At 42.5% G+C, this 21,015-nt stretch overlaps 1 protein-coding gene across 1 annotated transcript in view; it reads left to right on the forward strand.

The window, feature by feature from the left end:
* ELP1 (elongator acetyltransferase complex subunit 1) overlaps positions 1–21,015 on the forward strand; it is an 861,256-nt gene that overhangs the window by 160,855 nt on the left and 679,386 nt on the right. Inside the window, exon 6 of the mRNA XM_078676240.1 lies at positions 11,970–12,055. Within this exon, the coding sequence (XP_078532366.1) occupies positions 11,970–12,055 (86 nt within the window). The remainder of the gene's footprint in view (positions 1–11,969; positions 12,056–21,015) is intronic.

The raw sequence follows: 21,015 nt of genomic DNA on the forward strand, positions 1-21,015 counted from the left end.
ATACATACCCTGTCCCACCCCCTGACACACCCGAGGAGAACGTCACAACTACATGTAGACGTGGCGGTGCGATGCTACGTCAGAAGCTTACGGCTCACGAAACACATCAAACCATATGCCCCGGCACTCCCGCTTCTAGGCACCCCCAAGACCGCCTCTATTGTCACGGAAACAGCACTGGAACATTGGACGAGCACCGGAGTGGACACCATGGCAGACCTATACGCTGATGGTGCCCTGATACCTTTTGCGACTCTAGCCACTGACACGGGTCTCCCAGCGGGACAGTTTTTGCAACATACCTCCATAATACTGGCATACACACAAAAGTGGGGCTCCATTGCTGAGGAATTACCGACGCATCAATTAATACAGAGCCTACATGTAATGGGGAACGGCACACATGTGGTACACTGGCTGAATCAAGCACTATTGACACACACGCAACACACGCTACAGCCGTTGCGTGACAAATGGGCAGCAGACAGAGGGAGGGACTGGACTGACCAGGAATGGCAGATGATACTGATGGGACCCAGGCACATTCCTCGCAACGCTCGCTTCAAGCTGATCCAGTTCTATATACTGCATAGAGCGTACCTCTCACCCGACAAAATTAACCAGTACTTCCCAGATGCTGTGGCTGGCTGCCCGAGGTGTGCACTGGAGGGAGCGGATCTGCTGCACATGCTATGGCGATGCCCACAGATACAGACGTATTGGCAGACTGTACTGAGGGCATTAGATAACTGCACAGCAATGAAGATACCACACACGTGGGAGGCATGCGTGCTAGGCCTATATAGGCGAACCAAATTAAATAGAGTCCCCTCTCGCTTCTGGGACCTTGGCCTCCTCACGGCCAAACGACTGCTCACGAAACACTGGAAGCGAGCCACTCCACCCCTGACGGCACACTGGCACGTATCCCTGGACAACTGGGCGAGAGCGGAAAGCACCACCCTCCATAGCGAGGAAACAGCTGGGTTACGGCAGTTCCCAATTGCAGTACTATGGGATGAAATGTTAAGCTCCTTACGTAGGGGATGTCAGCAAGCACAGGATCCCACACATGACGGCCACCCAGACAACGCCACCGACGCGCCCCTTGCTAACACTCCACGCTAGCAGACATGGCGATACCTTGCCCAACACTCCCCTCCTTTGAATACCTACCAAGGCAGACCCATCGCCCTCCCTAGCGCCACACTTGTGCCATCCGTTCCTATCCAATAAAAACCGTGCGCCCCCACTGCATTGATGGACCCTCGACTAGACACACACACCGCGCTCCCAAATCAGATGACCATGACCCCCTTTCCGTTTTTCCCCCTCTCTTTTGCATTCCTTCATTGTTTATTTCAGAATGTTATTTCCTTTGTTGCACCGACATGGCTGGAACAGTTGTGATGAATCGCAGACATGATGTATGAAGCGGAGGACTATTGCATTGTACGACATGCCCCTCAAACATGACAGACATCTTTGAGATGTAGAGATATGTATGTTGTAGCATTCATGTTTTCATTCCTCCTGTGATATCAATAAAGGATATTTAAACAAAACAAAAAAATGAATTCATAAGGAGGGGGCTGTCAATGCTATATATACCAACAGTATGCTTCGTCTTAATTTCAGTATCGCCAGCCCTATCATCAGCAATCTCGTATGGCCCTCCATCATCTACGTCCTACCATGAACCAGTCATTTGCAAGAGCGCTGGGATGCAAACCAGGAGCATTGAAGCTTTAAAGAGGCATTGACAAGTTGACGACAGCCACAGTACTTCACAGTACATATGTAGGAGTCGTCGTCGACAGACCCCTGGTCGTCAATGGAGGTGGAAAGATCTCCTCCTGTTACAGCTGAGTCAACATTACCTCAGGGTGTTGGATATTATTATACAGTCCTGTTAGAATTTGTAGCAAACCTCCAACGACACCGCCGCCTGAGACGAACCATCATCATCTACATCTGTTGCAGAAGGAAATCAACATAGTTGGGTAAGGAGCATTATAATTGTTTCGAAAGACACAAAGGGACTTTAACTTTTATTCCCATTTTTCTTTCTCATATGGTGAAAGTCTCTAGAAAGGAAACCAATTTTAGATCCTTGAAACCAAAAGGATATCTCGAAAAAGCAAAGGTTCCACATGGTAAAGTTGCAGGAGGTTCTACAATTCCTTAACCAAAGACTATATGACATTTTTGGACATAAAGGACACATGCTTTCATATTCCTCTTCTCCCCATTCAATGAAAATTCCAGAGATTTCAGTAGGCCGATCACCATTATCAATTCAAGGTCTCCATTTTGGCCTCAAATCTGCTTAAAGTAATTTTACGAAGTGCATGGCATCAGTAGCTATTTACTTCAGGAGACAAGGTTGCCAAATATTCCCCAATTTAGGCAATTGACTGGTCAAAGAAAAAAACATTAACAGCAGCTACAGAGTCTACAACAAACTGCCTTCAGCTCTTCAAGGATCTTGGTCTAACATTAAACAAAGACACATCTTCTCCACACCCTCAAGGGAGCATTACATTTTTCAGGCAGTTCTAGAGACAAGAATAAACAAAACCTTCCCAACAGAAGAGATTGTGTCTTGCTTGGCAGTTCTGGTGATTCACATGCAAAAAGAAAAAACAACCAGCATGCAAATGTTGTCGTTTATTGGGGTGATGTCATCTTGCATTCCTTCGATCCTGCACTACTGCCTTCACATGAGGCCATTTTAAGAGGCATTGGAAAACAGTGGTTGCAAAAGAGACATTATTTCAACGATTGAATATGGATAACATCGCAGATGAAAAGCACCCTCAACTGGTGGCTTTAATGCAAGAACACCACAGTCGGATCATCTTTCCTCGAAGAAGAAGCTTACTTCTTTATGACAACAGACGCCTCATTGGAAGTTTGGGGTACCCACAGGCAGGAGTTAAAAATCAATGGATCAGGTTCAGAGAAAGAGACTCAAATGCACATCAGTGTCCTGTAGTTGAGGGCTATCGCTCTAGGCTCTGCTCTTACACAGGTCATCAGTGTTAATACATATGGCAAAACAACAAGCATGCTGTATATAAATAAACAAGGTGAAACACGATCCCTCCAGTTATCCATAGAGGCAAAGAAGAGATGAAATTGGACAATACATCTCACAATCAGATCAATGCAGAGCCTATCGAATTTATGTGCAGACAGCTTTAGCAGGACAACAATAGTGGGAGTTAAATCAAAACCAGCTAAAGAAGATATTTAATCTCTAGCGAAAATCAAAACTAGACCTATATGCTACCAACCAGAACTGGAAATGCCAACATTACGCCAGCAGGAGCCCCTTAGCAAGATTATGGGAAATGCTTTGTTGATAATGTGTACGTATTTACCCCCAAACTCACTAACACCAAGGGTGCTGTTGAAAATGAAGAGGGGGCCCTACTGAATAATTCTCATAGCTCCATAGTGGCCAAGACAATACTGGTTCACCGAGCTACTTCTCCTCTTGGAACAACAACAAATATGATTGAGACCAACACAGAATTTATTATTTCGCCACACTGAACAAATTCTCTATCTGAACCCTCACTGTCTGAAATTGTCATCCTGGCTTCTGAATTCAATGAATTCCAAAAGACTGTAGATAAATACTATGGAAAGTAAGAGCCGGGTACACCAATAAGACATACACAGCAAAGTGAAAACGTTTTTTGCTCCTGATGTGTTCAGAATAAATGTAATCCTATAACTTTACTGTCTCAACAAATATTATCATATTGTCTGCACTTGTCAAACTCAAAACTCTCATGCTTTGATCAGATTACAATTGGCCACTATTTCTCAAGTTTTAAAGAACAATCTCTTTGGTCTAACAGACTTATTAGAGCATTTCTTAAGGGCCTTTGCAGAGTCTTCGCTTATCCTGGGTGGCTAAATAATGTTTTATTTCAACTGATGAAAAAGCCCTTCCAGCCAATATAGGGGGAGAAGTAAATTCTATCTCATAGAAGGTAACCCTCTTTTTCACCCTCAAATCAACTAAAAGGGTAAGTGATATTCAAGCTTTTGCAATTAAAAGAACAATTCCCCCAGTTTGGAGAAAACAAGGTTATCTTAAGAACTAACTACTCCTCCAATTGAAAGTGCCAACAGACTTTCATCTAAATGAACCACTGGTTCTAAAGACTTTTTTCAAAAACCCAACTAATGCAGCAGAGAGAGCACTACATATTTAAAAGATGTTCAACATTTTCTATTGATACAGCTAAACAAATTAGGAAGTCTGGCCAATTACTTGTAGCACATGGTTTTACACTGAAAGGTCACCCTTGTCAAAACACACTGTAGCTCGTTGGGTGTCTTCTGCAAAAGTGTTCTGTCATAAAGAAACAGATCAGACATTGTGAGGGACTGTAAAAGCCAGTTCAACAAGAAGGGCTTCCTTGTTTATAACCCTTTTGATTGATGTATCAATAGTTTATATATGCAGGGCAGCAACATGGAGGAGTAGACCAAGATATACACAACACTACTTCCTAGATTCAGAATCACAAAGAGATGAGCAGTAGGACAAACACTCCTGTGCCACTTATTCTTGTAAGGGAAGGTTGTTTAGCCTTTTATTATTCTTCTACCGCTGACTAATAGGTGTGTGGTATTTACTACTTGCTGTTCTTATTAAAGCATGTGAATCTATGAAAGATCAAATACTAGATAAGAAAGAAATTACTTACCTGAAACTGAGGTTTTCCGGTGTTGGTATCTTTCATAGCGACATATGCGACCCACCCTTCTTTCCAACTCAAGCCAATAGTATGCAATAAATTACTGAACACTAGTGATATGGAATCTAAATTATGGTGGCCTGAGTTAGGAGAGGTGAATGGTGTACTTTGCTCTGATTGGCTAAGTTTCTGATATTTTGTAATGATTTGTGTAGGCTACAGTTGAGGCCATGCATGCTAAAGCATTGCAGTGCTCAATGTGTCTACCTTGGGACTCCTAGCTTGTTGGTAGTAATGATTTAAGCATGTGGATCTATGAAAGATCTAATGCTGGGTAATTTAGCTCATATTCTAGACAACTAATCCACCTCGCGTCATAGAAGGGATCGAAGTTTGTTCTGCGCTACGCTGTATATCATGCTGGTTAACATCGATCATTTAAACCCTGTTACTAGTTTGTTGAATAAAATGTGCATAGTGACCAGCCGGCTGGTAAAGAAGTACAGCAGTTTGGGAACTATCACAATTTTGGATAGTGTTACCCGTCTTATTACGATTCCAGAAATGTATTGAGTTTCTTCTTACAGCCATTACTTTACTGTTATGGCCATGTTAAAGCTATTCTGTATGTGTTTACCATCGTACAGCTTACTATGGCTACTGTTGGACTCCCAGCAAGATGACTGGATGATTCAAGCAAGTGAATCTATGAAAGATATAAATACAGGAAAAAGTTTGTTACCGGTAAGTAACTTTTTTCTTATGTATCGGCATAACTGCATCACGTTGCCAAATGGGTCTCTACAACCCAGTCACAGGAATCCCAACATTTATTAATCATGACCCGACTGAAATCACAATGAGAACTATTACTTGGGATCTACTACACCAATAGACAACTGCTCCCTAAAGTTGTAATGACTGTCAGACACTATTGGAATCATTATCTGAATTGTGATAACTGAACAATAATGTACTCACCTATCCCTCTCTTGTCAAGTCACGAAAGACTCTTGGATGTTCTGACTACAGTAAATATGACTCTGTGGGGAAAGTTGTTCATTCATTTTAGTGATGATCTTATTAATCAGGTACTCTCCGTACCTTTGATGAAGTAATGCAAGATTATGGGGTTCCCCTAGGCAAGTTCTTGTCCTATGACTAATTGACCAGTGCGGTTGATGTGGAACAGGAGAGTGGGGGAACCTGAGACCATTATGGTGATGCAGGTGATGCTATCATTGGTGGAGGAAAAGATAATGGTCTTGGGAATATACAGAAAATTACTAGACTCCACAAGTTGAGCCCCTTACCAAGCTGAGAGTCAAATGGGAAGTTCCTGGGTAGAGATCTTGAAGAAGAAGAAGAATGGGTAAACATAACGGCATACACCACACTCGCTTCTAGAAATAACAGATTTAAAGTCATATTTGTTGTTTATTTCTATAAAATTTACCTTGATTCGCCCCAATTTGCATGACATATTTAACACCGATTCTGGGTTTTATCTGAGGTGCTGGGCTGCTGATGCAGACTATATCCAAGAGGTATGGAACAGTTCAGAACTGCGTTCATACTGAAACATGATAACAGAAGACACCAACACAACTACCGGGTCGCATGTAAATAGTTCCACTGAATTATGTCCCACACAGTGTTATGAAAGGCAGGTTCACAGACAGGCCCTAATAAAGCCAGGCATACATTATTCATGGTATTGAAGGCAATCCAGGCTGCACTGTGATACCTTTGGTGTTGAGGTGTGATTTGCTAGACTTTTGCTGAGAAAGCATTCCTATTCATGTTAGATAAAGAAATAGATGAACACATAGGTCCTGGCACTTGAAGAAAATCCTTGACAGCTTCACATAAAAATCGTATTACTTGCTGCTAAACCCATATGTTACTGCTGGGCACCTGGGTTGATAGTGATTGCCTACACATTTACCTTTAACACAAATTAACATGATAAATGTCTTATCCAGTCCGGGCTCATTGTTAAAATTTGCAAAATTCAATTAAGTGTTAGAAACAGTGCAATGGCTGACACACTGATTTATTCAATGGGGGCCCTCATGGGTTTCACAACCATCACAATAAGTTGACCTTCAAGGATATTCCTATGACTGGTCCAAACAATGGAAGCTGTGCCTCTTCTAGAAACTCAAGAAACAAAACAGGGTCTTGACTCGACTCAGTAAGGCTGAGTCCATATAACTAGAGAATGTAACAGTTGCCAATACTGAGCCAAACTCAAACCGTAATTTGTTAAACAACCTTACGAATCAAACAATAAGGTCGACGTTTTTAAGCCATCATTACTTGGTTTATTTCGCAGTCAATTGAAAATTGTTTTCTCAAAAAATATTTATGCATGTGTATTAAATATAATACAAAGTGGACAACCTATACACAACATTTTATACAAGACACCTAAACCCAATCTATGTACACCAGCAGGCATACCCCAAACAATTTGGTAAAAAAATTACATATCACACACTCTCACACCATTCATACTACACACCAGATTCTCCTGACAGCACAGTGGTTCTAATGGTGGGAGCTCGCATGAAAGATCGTAAGGGCCAGGGGTGAGTTTGACTGTGTGGGTTCGATATTAAGGCTTTAAATGGACTCTGGATTCTACTGACTTTGCTGAAACGTTAGTCTGGGTGGTTGTTATAACTTCCCCTATTAGTTTGCCAGTAATCTCTCTTTTTATAAAAATACATTTTGACTATAGGGGTCGTTGCTTTTGGCGGGGGGAGGGGGGGAGGAGACCGGGAGCGTGTATGACAATTTCCTCCACCACTTTCCTTGTTTGGTATTTAGCTAGATGGGGCGACAGGCACGCTGCTAGTTGGGGTGGGGCGGTAGCCTTATGCAGAGGTGCAGGGAGGGGGGAAGGGTGTTTGTTGTATTGTCTTAGTTAGGGTTTGTATGTCTTGAACTCCTATTTAAATCCTGATAGTGGACGCCTCTCAGTGGGAATATCCTGATTGGTGGGCAGACGTGTCCTGGGGTGCTGGCGTTGCTTTAGACTCTTCGCAGTGTTACGTCTTTAATTGCTGCTAATTGATAATGATCGAAGATCCGTTCATTGTTTCTATCATATTGCCTTTGACAACAACTCGCTTTTTTCGCATTCTTAAAATCCTGTTTAAATGAGTAGTGGTCTGGTCAATGATGTCGATGAGTCGGATTGATAATTACTGCGTATTGTAAGATTGTACGCCATTTTAACTTGAGATCTGCTTTCGCTGTATGGATCCCCCGTTATTTGCTCGTCATTTTTTCTACATGAGACTTGCTTTTAATATGATGTAAGGCGTCTGCCACTGTATTGTTTGCTATTATTTTTCATTAATAAAAAGAAATATTAAAAAAAACAATCGAACTAACTGCCTTAAGCAAAACCAGTGCTGCTTTTTTAAAGAAAGAATAGTGGTTTACACCCAAAAAACAGATGTAACAATTGGAAGAGCAATCAAAGTTAGCTACTTGAGCAGAACCCACCAAAGATTTTTAAGGCATAGATGTCACCTGCTCCTCCTAGCCTAAAGGAGGCTAGTTTGTAGCAGGAATTTCCACCATGGGCCCCCCTCATACTCATCATCATCATCATCTTTATTCGATCATATTAAAAATAACCATAAAAGCACATATAAATACATCAATAAGAAGATCTTATTACAAAATATTATCCTTTAAATTACAAATATGTCTTCACAATCCTGGAATAAGATGAGAATGCATAAAAATATAAAAGATAAGACATTTCATATCGCTTTCTAGTTACATTGTGATTACTGATCAAACTCAGTGGGCTACATGTCATCCCCTTACTTTTCGTCATGCAGGCCCATAAGAATGTTGCTACAGAGTAGCAAACCAAAGGGTCGGGCAATGTTATTTAGAAAGAATAGTGCTACCTGACACTGCTTAAAGCCCATTTTCTTTAAAATTGGTTTCAGATGGGATTTCCTTTCGCTCTCATAGAGCCTGCAGAATAAAACCAAGTGCATTTCAGTTTGGGGTGATAGATTATCACACGGTCACATGCTTAGATTGGAGTGGTTATACGTTTTTTCAGGATAATCAAGCATTAGAGGAATCAAATTAGTGCGCAATCTTAACAATATAAATCTATGTTGCGCACTGTTTATGTTGACTAGCTAGGAGAAATCTCCCTCCATTAGTTGTGGGTTAAGGTAATAAACCTGTGCTGCGTGTTTCTCTTATAATGTTCCATACGCTTGTGTTCAGCCATCAACATAAACATGGTAATAACTTCCTGCTTGGACACCTTCTTACAAAGCAGAGGATCTTTAAAGAGTCCGTGGAGGCCTATCTCTTTTAAAACTGTCTCCACGTAACTTAGCCACTTAGATCTTTTCCAATTATCCATCTCTATGCAGCTCTTAATTACCATTTGGCTCAGAGGTACTGTGTCTCTCCTCCAAATAGAATGCCATAGGAGGAGTGGGGCTAGTTGTATATGATCTGATATGTAAGAAAGGGCCAATTCCGTATGTAAGATCCCATTCGTGAAGGACAGAGGGAGGCCCACTACAGATTTAAAAAATGTATTTTCGATAATGTGTAGTGGTGTAGATGCGACCGTGCCCCAGACCCCGGCTCCATAGGTCACGGCTGCTTTTACTCTAGCCTGGTATATGTTTTTTATTGCCAATAGGGGTTTGGCGCCCAATTTCTTTGGAAAAGATTTTACGGCAGAGATACTCCTCTCCATCACCAGCATGCTTCCTTCCATCAGTTTTGCCCATGACAGATCTTTGTCAAAAAGAATACCTAAATAGAGGAAAGAGTCTCCGACCTCAATTTTTCCTGCATCCGTGCTAAAATGCGGGACTTTGTCCCTTTTAGTTCCCCCATCTATAATCATAAGAGATTTGGATTGATTTACTTTTAGCTGTCCCGAGTCCATAAAAGAGACAAACGCTGTTATAAGCCTTTGTAGCCCGATCCCCGTTCTTGCAATTAAAACCGTGTCATCTGCGTAGGCAGTATCGGTAGCATCTGGTTTTCATAGAGGGGAACGTCCCTAGTAGCCACTGTGAGCGCCTTCTCCGCTCCATTTGTATATAGGGAGAGGAGAAATGGGGCTAGTACCCAGCCCTGTCTTACTCCTTTGGAAATTTTAAAAAGACATGTACAATCTCCCGATTTAGTGTAACGCACGGAAGCCGTACGATTGCCTAATAAAATTTTGAATAGCGGGTTCAACCCCCATCATCTCCATTATGTCCCAGTCCCATAATTTATCATGGACCACGCAGTCGAACGCCGCACCCAGGACAATGAACACCATGTATAATTTGCCATCTTTCATGGTGGTGTATTGTTCAATGGTCAATGCTAAATTCAAGCATTGGTACAGTACACCTCCCCTGCTGGAGTCCATAAAGAGCCTGAATCAAGATCTTATTTACTGTGGCCCAACTCTCTAATCTAGAGAGGAGGAGGCGGCCCATAAGCTTTGATGTTGTATCCAGCAGGGATATTGGTCTGTAATTTTTAGGGACCGACCTAGCCCCTTTTTTATGAATGGGTACAATAACCCCCGGAGACCACAAAGGGGGCGGGCCTATCAAAGATATGCTATTTAGGACATTGGTTAAGAGTGGGATCCACAAGTAGGGGTTAGTTTGGAAAAAATAGATTGGAACCCCGTCCGGTCCTGGGGCCTTTCCTGAACTACATGAGTTCAGCGCCACCTTTACTTCATTGAGTGTGAATGAAATTGATACATGAGACGTTTCCTGGGTAGTCAGATGATGATGGTTCATGGTATCAGGATTTGAAGAGAATATGTTCTCATAATGAGTAACTCATGACTCCTCATCTACGTTTACATCCGTTGTAGGGTCAATAGGGGTTTTAAAGTATGGTGCATTGACTATTTTCGAAAATTCACAGCTATTTCCAGAACAGGCTGCCTTTTCCAAATCAGCCCATTGATCATCCCTGATTTATTTTTCTCTTGTTTTCTTTGCCAATTTTGTATGAAGCCCGGAGCGTTCGTATTTGATCATGATTCCTAAGCTTAACTTTTAAGGGAGACAGCAGTGCCTTTCTAGCTTTTGTGCATGGGGAATTGAACCAGCCCCTACCTTTCCCACTATTTGAGGTTTTTGTTTTTAGTTGAGGCCAATTTTATTTTTAGTAGGATATTACAAATGGCTGGGACCACTATCCCTGCCTCTGCTTCCTGGTCTAGACATAATTGGATGTCATCTTGTGTGTTTAATATAAGTTCAGGGACGAGCTACATCAATGTGGGCCCATTTAAGCTGTATCCCATTTTTCCTTGACACGATTGGCATTTCAGCATTTCTACGAGGTTGTCCCTCAGATGTTAATACCTTCAGCTCCAAAAAAAACATAGCATGGTCCCTATATGTCGTGAAGGAGTTACATGTCCTTACGACCCTCTCAGCTAAAGAAGGAGTTATGAGTATGTAATCTATTGTGGACTCCACCCCATTTGTAAAAGGAACTCAGGAGGCTATCTGTTTTAGGATCTGGACCAAAGATTATTTCTAGGTTTAATGAGCCCATTAACTTATTTAGACCGTTACCGTATTCGCTATGTATGAAGTGATATATAGGGTTCCCCCTTATGTCCTCTACCCCGCATACTGGCGAATTTTTGTAGTTAAAAGGGTGTACTCCTGAAGTCAAACGACCCCAGTCGGGCAGCCCTGTCTGGTCATGACTTAAACGATAGCCAGATTATCACAACGGAACCCATTAGAAAAAAATTGTATTAAAATATATAAAGCAATATTGTGGCCTGTCCCGCTTTTATTTTATCCCTTAAAAGACACTCGCTATAAGGAAACCGTTCCAGATGCGTATTGCCTGTTGCTGAAAGAAATGCACTGCTACTTAAAGGAATGCAATGGTGCTTTATGCATTCTGTATGCGGTATAGAGGTAGTTGGTACCTTATCTGATGGCCTATTGAAGGCTGAAGTGTCTAAAAAATGTCATGAACTGGTGTTGCAGGTATGTGATATTGAAAATGTACTCTTGCAGTAAGGGATAAGTGAAATGCCGGCTGCCCAATTCTCATTCATCTTTGGAAACAGCAATTTGGTGATGATGGCAGAAATATGTATTATAAGGAAGCATGTTCTGGAAGTCGTATGAACGTAATTTGTTGGGTACTGTGCTAAACTGCCTTTCTACTTATTTTCCTTTGAACTGTTCTCATTCCCAGGAAAGTTTATTACCTTGGGTTGGGGAAAGAAGGAAACCCAGTTCCATGGATCAGAAGGAAAACAGGCAGCTCAGCAGAAGCAATCGGTAAATACTGGGCAGGCTATTTTTTCACAGTTATATATATTGATTTTTTTCTATGGTCAAAGAAGATGTTTGATCTTATCCTTCATTACCTTTTTGTTACTAGACTGAAACAGTTTAGTACAGTAGCATATGATGGGCTCTTCACTGTATTTTGAACTTTATATAAAGATATTTTGAGGTTTTATTGGAAAACTCCTGAACAATCTTTAAACATTTTCTATTGCGCATTTTTACCTTCATCATGCGAGAAGTATAGAATTGTGTTCTGGTGTTGGTGATCTCCTTCTTATAATTTCTCAGTGCATTGATGTGTTGGCTCTTTGCATCTGAAGAATAGTTGTGTTGCCATATCCCTTCCAGGCCCTTTCAGACCAGCGTTGTCTCAGCAAGTGAGGTTGAGTGAGTAAGTTAACCAAGAAGCAGACAATTTAGCTCTTTGGAATATGATTTGCTTAAAACTGCCACTGCATTTAAGGCTGATGTCTGCCAGGTATTAAAGCGAGTGTGATTGGTCTGAGGATCATCTAATTTTTTAGAATTTTATGTAGCGCAAACTAGACCCGAGACATCGGGTATCAGAGCGCTTTACATGAGCACCAGTTTTGTTACAGATGGACACATTCATTTTAGTTGGAATGTTGGAAAGCCCGACATGAAAAGCCTGTCCGAAACCAACATCCTAATCCCCATGTCGTAAACGCTGTAGATAGGGGATTAGGAGCAGCCTCCAACTGGCCGATGGGCTCCTTGAGTCTGTCAGAAGCCAGTCGGTCCGACCGGCTGGTTTCAAATCCGACAGCCTTCATCGTAATAAGGCTATCGGATTTGAAATGGACGATGTAAATCAGAAAGCCTCCAACCTGTGGTCAGAGGCTTTCCGACTTATATCGTAATCGGGCCCTTGGTGTGCAGATGGAAAAGCAAAATAGAACAGAAAGAGCAGCACATTTCATATTCACTGCTCATTGCCTCACAGCTCTCCATAATTCCCACAAAGGGATTACTTTGCATACTTACCTGCTCATGTGGTGACCCAAGAATCACAGATGCACTCCCAATAGATTAAATAAGTGCTATGAGAGGCTACAGAAGTTGCAACATCCACTTAAAGAAGTGTTTGGTAAAATTGTCCTAAATTTCTTGGGACATTGAAAGAATGACCCTCAGACAATGCTACATCATTTTCAAGTACTCCTAGTCCTGGAGCTTTTGCTCCTTGGCTATGAAGTGCAGGGAATCCTTGTGGTTTTTCTGTGGTTACATTATGTGTCCTGAATGTGTAGAAGAAAGACTCTGACACACGATTAACAATTGAAAATGCTTTATCGACAATTGTCTTGATTAACGATGTAGCACTTTTCATTAATAATGAGTGCCTTTTAATATAACGTGATTACTGATATATTAAGATGGGGTACCCTTGACAATAGGCTTGCAATATATACATATTGATGTCATGACCTCTTGACAAATCCAGTTGGCCTACCTTTTTTTAAAATGATGCCAGGCCAGGGCCTGTGCCGAACCCCCCGCTAAGCACAACCTTTGTGTACAGCGTAGGGTTGTCCACCCACAGAAGGTTGAGTGCAGAGCCTTGCCGCACGCCACGTCCTTCGGCCACCAGGAGGTTTGTCGCCCCATTGGGGGCTGGCTGTCTGACCTGGTCACTGGCCAGGCCGTGCGCCCAATCCCGCAGCGCTAACTGCCGAAATGTATGCTGAGTGAGGAAGTTGGGTAAATCTGATTAAAAACTCCCTGAAATGAATTGGGGGGAAAAAATGCAAAGATTAAGGCGGCACTGTAGTTCGGTGAAATTGTCAGTTATAACGTAACTTTTTAAACAAAAAAATCCACAGTTATAGTTTACTAAGCTAACTATAACTTGCGCCCCGCCATACACTGCTTATGACCTCACATATTACATCACTCATTATATGTTCTGTGACGTCATTGATTACATCACTGATAACAGCCACCCTACTACTGTTCAATTTACTCTATAGTAGTAAAAGTAAACTGTAGTATATATAATACTAGATAGTGTAAGTTGTATGTAATACTAATAATAATATAAAAGTTAATTTGAACTGAACCTCTCACAGCCTTTGCCTTCGGTACACCTCTTCACAGAGTACCCATTCCCTCAACACATCCAAACCCCTTTAGGTGGCCAAGCCCCTACTACATACAGCCTTCACCATGTGCACAACTCTTCATGAAGGGCCCACTGTCTCCAGACACCTAAGCCTCATTAGATGGCCATGCACCTTCTATGCACAACCTTTGCCCCTTGCAAAGCTTCTCGGAGAGACCACTCCCATCCCTCCAGACTCTCAATCCCTATCAGGCCACCAAGCCCCTACTATGCACAGCCTTTGTCCCGTGCTCAGCTCTTTACGGAGACCCATTGCTCCAGACTCTCTTGCACCATTAGGCGGCCAAGCCCCTACGACGTGCTGTCTTTTTTTTTTTCTTCCTTCAGAATTTTATGTAGAGCGAACTTGACCCGAAGGCATCAGAGCGCTTTACATGAGCACCAGTTAGTTACACAATGACACATTCATTTTTTTGTTAGTCACAGGGAGATTAAGTGATTTGCCCTCATCCGTGCACAACTCTTCACATAGAGACCAGTCTCTTCAGACATCCAAGCCAATCCTGATAATCTAATTTTAATCAGCAGACCGACAGAGCCGGACTGGCCGTTGCGGGCACCGGGCAATCTCCCGGTGCGCCGCAAGGGTGGGGGCTGGTTTTGGGCCCGTGGAGGCCGTTTTTGTTACAGGGCCGTTTTTGCAGCATCGGCCGAAAACCAGCCCCAGCCCAAAGAGCTCGGTCGCATCCCCAACCCCCCCTGGGGGGGGGGGGGCTGGCCGAGAACTTTGCCAGGGCCGGTTTTGGTTCCCAGCCCGGCCCTGCAGACCGACGATATATAAAATCCACAATGAGAAAAGAGCCTATTTATAATGCATTCCTCACAATGTTAGATCAGTGTAGGACCATGGTATACAAATCTCTTCTCTCATCAAATATGATATAGTGTCTCTCGTGCATTGCAGAATTCTAGTTCTGCAGTTTTTCTCAGTTTATTATAGATCCCCCCTGTACGAATTGGTTACAATAGCCTCAGAATGAACTGACTAGCCCATCGGGTGGAGGTCCTGCAGTTATAAACAATGGATCCCTTGTACAATCTTACCAACCCTGGGACTGCCGTCTTTCTTTTAAAAGCGTAAAAATAGCAATATCAATGGATCCTGCTTTAGACCTATTCCTACTTCTAATTTACAGACCACCTAAAGTCTCAAAACACTTCATTGAACACATAAATGAATACACCTCCCACAGTTAAACAGTTTTTCCCAACAGTGTTTATGTGGGGGATTTTAATATTGAATGGAAAAACAATAAATCCAAACTCTACCTAAACAGGCCTGATATTGTGAAAGTTTCAACCTAAAACAACTCTAACCCACGTCAAAGGCAGAACCCCGGACCTAATCCTACCCCCAAGAAACAGCATCTTCCATTCCAAACCTGTTGAAGTAAGCTGGTCATACCAGTATGTTTTTCCCTTCTGTTTACAAATGAAGTTTCAATTTGGATATTTTTCCCAAGATAGTGCCAAAATTTCATTTGCAAAAACAGAGACCTCACAGAGACACTGAATTCCCTCCTAGTCACTGCAGACTCTCATGCAGATATCAATGACTCGTCAAGGAGGTATTCCAGGATAATGGAAAACTTTGAAGACACAATAGTTGCTAAAAGATGGAAACAACCCAGAAACTTAACCACACAAGTCATTGTCCAATGAAGAACTTAACCTCTGAACCAGGACGAAAGTTCTAGAGAAACTACGGCTAAAGGATAAATCGCCCAGAAATAAATCCAAACTAAAAGCAGCTAGAAAAATATACAAAACGGAAATATAGTATGTGAAGGCTTCTTACATTCAAACGTAAAGCACCCGCTCCTCGAAACCAACTAGCACAGTATTCAAATGTATCTAACACCTCAGAAACCTTAAATACTCACTCAAGCCACACCGCAGACAAATTAAACTTATTCACAAGATTTTGCACTGACAATATTAACGGAATCAAATTATTGTCCACATGTGCACACGAAAAAACGAGCTATCGGAGAACAAACAAGAAATTGCTGAAAATCTCCAGTGGCTCTCTAAAATCTCACAGCAATGACTCCCTCTTGTTAGAACCCCTGAAATTCAGAACATCCCAAGCTCAGAGTTTTGTGCCCACTATCTGGGACTCCCTTTCCAGTCAATTAAGAATAATGCTTGACATCCTTTCCTTTTAGAAGACAACTCAAGCCATTCCTATTAAACAATCATCTGGCTTGAAGATACATGCAATGCTCTTCCCTCCCCTTTCCACAAATCTGATATTTCTCCCCACATACCCGTTTTTAAAATAGTCACTTGTTATTTGCTTGTAGTATCTCCCTATCTATTGTACCCTTTCTTTCCCTTACCACTACCCCATACCTCCCACCTCTCTGGGTTCTCTTCAAATTCTTGTAGTTGCATGATGTTTTCTGTAAGCATATTACTTCCCCAATATGCCGATGTATGTTATAATGTATAGCACTTTAATACCACTCAGTGAAGAAGCGCTCAAGAAAAACACTGTAAATAAATAAACCTAAATTAGAAGTGATATAAAAGAAATTGCATCCCACAATGAGTGCCACCTTTATATTCAAACTCTGCACTACCAGTGATTTCTGATAAATGATCGTTAGCTCCCCCCCCCCCCGCAGAGGTCTTCTGTACAGCGTGGACAATTTTGAACCCAAGTAAAACAGCAAGCGAAATCTCTGACAAGGAAGTTTCTTCAATCTATGTTTCAGTTAAAAAGAAGATTTGGATAGTGTGGTTAACAATGAACTGGTGAATGTCAGTGTGGTGTTTAGCAAGCGATCTGACATTTAACGGTGCAGCTTGGAGTCTAATAACTTTGAAGATCCCAATGGATTAATAGCTGGGAAGGGGTCTTTTGTGAAAGAAACAGCTGTGATTATCGAGTTCAATGGCTGTATACGGGCTAGGAACAGGAGCAGGTGATGAACATAGCTAGGGTTTCTGGTCGTGGCCATGAACAGGGTGTAGATTGGCATGCTTTTGGCACTCCTTCTGCAAAGATGCACAGTGGAGCTGCTTAAGTAGTTAAGGACCTATCTGTGCATGCTGTGCCACCCTGTGAGCGACTAGAGCAGACAGCAAGGTGCAAAAGAGGCCCCCTTACCAAATTCAAAAACTTTATTCGACAATTAAATCATAAAAGCATACATAAAAATCCATAGTTTTCCAGTATAAAATCCATAAAAACAATACTATAAATACTTAAGAAAGGATTAAACTATTACAGACTATTGCCGAATATCAATTTTTAACAATTTCATAAAATCCTAAAATCCTAAAAAAAACTTCATTTTTCATACAGTACAGGGTAATATTGCACATAACTCGTAAAGTAAAGCATCCCCCGTGTTTTTCACATAATTAACGGTGATAGATACTTAGTATTCAGGGCCTGACTGCAATTGATCGCATGCGAATTACCCATGCCCATTTCAAAAATTTAGCCAAAGCAATAGCGATTGGGGGACTAGGAACTTTACATAGGATTCTTAGAGCCTCAGCATGTCTGCGTGTGCCAAGCAATCTGCATATTGGCTTAACCCACATAGCTCTAGGGGCAGTATACAAGGGACAGAAAAAAAGGAGATGACTTATTGTCTCTTGTTTTTCCCCACACTTAGGGCATTTGTCCTTGCCACTCTCACCTGCCCATTTGGTTGTGAAAGACCTAACTGGAAGGGAGCCTACTCTAAGTTGGAAGTAGAGTTTACGGTCCTGCTGTTTCTCTATGGCATCCCAATATATTTCCAGCTTCGGTTCGGCCTTAAACTCCAGAAAATGTCCGGTTAAGTGTGAGGAGAGACCATTTGTATAAATTTCTGCATTTACCATCTCCCAATACTTTTCTTTCAGGATTTTCTTAGAGGGGAATAGAGCATTTGCCGGGTCATCCCATAGTTCCCTCATTCCCAGTCTATATACTAGGGACCGAATGGACTTCAGCCAGTGTATTTTTTTACAGCCGTCCATAGCCATTATCTCCCTCAAACCCTGTGCATAGTGCTGTAGCTCATCTGTGGTCCATAGGCGGCGCCAGTACAACAAAGGCCGCAGAAAAGCAAGATCTTGAACTGCTTTTTTCCCAAGGTCCCACATAAGAGGTATTAAAGGGGTACTTATAGGAACGCTAGATGCTTTCCGCAGAAATTCATTTTCTGCTAGCGTCAAGTTTCTCAAATTCTGAAAACCCCACAGTTCGGTGCCGTAAAGAGCCGAACTTAGCACCTTCATTCCATAGACTTCCAGTAGTGGGCTAATGGGCTTTGTTGTTGAAGAGCTAAACCTTTTCAGAAGAATGCCAGCCTGCTGGCGGTGTTTTAGCACTGCAATATCTAGTTGGCTGGTCCAACCCAAATCTCTCTGGAGGGTAACCCCCAGATAGGTAAAGTAGTCGACTCGCTCCAACGGGGAGCCATTCATGTATATCATCCCTCTGAAGGGTCTAACAGACCCAACAGATGTACGACCACTGAGAACCATAAACTTTGTCTTTGCCATATTTATTTCGAGGCCCCTTTCCAGACAAAAGTCTTCGAAGCGCTTTAAAGCGCGCTGGAGCCCACTTGGCGTTTTTGACAATATCAAGGTGTCGTCCGCGAACATGAGAATCAGGAACCGCTCACCGCACATCGCAGGGGCATCAGTCGGGATCAGGGAGAGGTACTCCGCCACCCCGTTCACGAAGAGCTAGAACAAGGTAGGCGCCATGACGCAACCTTGCCTCACTCCCCGCTCGACCGGGAAGGTTTCCGTAACCTCCCCCCGACGACCCCACCGAACCCGAGCGAATGTGTCCTCATATAGGCGGACGATTAGGCTCAACAGTTCAGGTGCCATCCCAAGCCCTGCAAGAACTTGCCCCAAGATATTACGTGGAATAAGATCAAAAGCCGCCCTTAGATCGACAAAGACGGCATACAGGGTGCCTTTCTCCAAAACCACAGTGCGCCAGTATAACATAATAAACCGGAAGACCTGGTCTATGGTGCTTGTTTTCGGGCGAAAGCCAGCCTGGAGGTGGCTCAGAATGTTATCGTCATCCATCCAGGTCTGGATTTTCCTAAATACAAGCCGCCCCACAATTTTTTGAATAGAGTCGATCAGACTTATTGGCATATAATTACCTGCTGTCGACTTATCCCCTTTTTTGTACACTGGCACTATTTCTGCACCTTTCCATGATTTAGGTACCTCCATCCCTTGTGCTATGGCATTTGCCACATACAAAATATAAATCCTCCAGCGGGCTCTATCGTTTAAAAATAGGTCCGCGTGAACACAGTCCATACCTGTTGCACGACCCTCATTGACTAGGTCTAGTGTCCTATCCACTTCTCCTACGGTAAAAACTGCCTCCCTGTAAAAAGTATGGACTAACGCCCCCCCCCCCTACCAGTTTTTGCCCCAGCAGTTAAATGCAGCATGCAACACAAATTATAGTAACTCATGAAAGATAAGCAGAAAATAGAAAGACCATTTCAGTGAAACCACACACAGTGGCACAATACGTGTAAATGCCGACACAGTAAGCCCAAAATAAAAAATATTCGTTTTTTGTTAGCGTTCTAAAAAAGAAAAGTTAAAAAGGCAAAGTAAAAAGCAATGTGATCAATGACTTTTCACTTTGTCGGTGGTCATATGCTTGTTAAACCTCTCTTTCATCAAGTAAAAGACCAGCTTTAACAATAATTTCATTGGCCATGCAGTATCGACATGTGTCTTCCGGCATTCCTTTTCAACCAGTGGCATCGCAGGCTTCCCTTTTTCAAATATGCCTTCACCTTCATTCTACATGTATGTATATTTGTAGGTGTGTGCTATTTGTATAGAGCAAACCTAGCCAAAGCCAGTGGAGTGCAGTACAGGGTTAGAGGCAAGGATGCAGTCAGCAAGGGATCTGGAGAGGTAGGTGGTTTGTGGACTTTAACTGCATCATGTTGTAATGTTTTTTAAAATGGTGTTATCTTCAGCACATTCATGAAATGCAGCTGGGTTGAGGCGGTTCTGACTGATGGAAACCTATATGTTGTTTCATATCCTGGTTGCATAGCTGGAAAAGGCCCTTTGCCACGCTTTTATCGTTTTTACTCTCCTTCAGGGCTCGAAAAATCCAAAAAATAGTACTAGTCCTGCAGGACTAGTACCTTGAAAAATCTTCTCGACCTAACTCCACCCTACTTGACCTCAGTGTCTGAAAGCGGAGCAAATGTGACAAGATAACATGATTTTTTTAAGTGCTCCTTACCTTTGTGAGCAAAAAAAATGCCTTTAAATCTTGTTATCTTGTCACATTTGCTCCGTTTTCACGGGCCGAGGATAAAAGTTAGTTTGTCTTCCTACTCACCGGAAAGGGCGAGTAGGACCTAAAAACAGCTCGACCTCATTAAATTTAGTTTGCATATGCGAGCGGTCGAGTGGATTTTTCTAGCCCTGTCCTTTGTTTGTCCCTCATCTTGTGGTGTCCTAGCTGTGGGTGTGCCATTACCCAGCCCGGATGGTAAGCATGTTAGGCATACAGCTGAGTGCAGGATGAGATTGCTTTGTAAATGATGCAGCTGGTTTTGAAGATGATGAGGGTTGGCAAGGGAGCAAGTGGAGTTCCCCCAGAACGGGGGTGATGTGCTCATATTTCTCGATGCCCTTCGTGAGACATGCTCCAGCATGTAAAACGCCACAGCTTTTGTGGGCCATTGTTGAGTCTGAGAGGCCATGTAGCAGGCTGTTCCTCCATCCAGATGAGAGAATACTAGGGCGGAAACAGCAGTTCTTAAATTAACTTCAAGGAGCAGCAGTT

The sequence above is a fragment of the Lissotriton helveticus genome, chromosome 2_1 (assembly GCF_964261635.1).
Source record: "Lissotriton helveticus chromosome 2_1, aLisHel1.1, whole genome shotgun sequence".
Taxonomy (NCBI): Eukaryota; Metazoa; Chordata; class Amphibia; order Caudata; family Salamandridae; genus Lissotriton; species Lissotriton helveticus.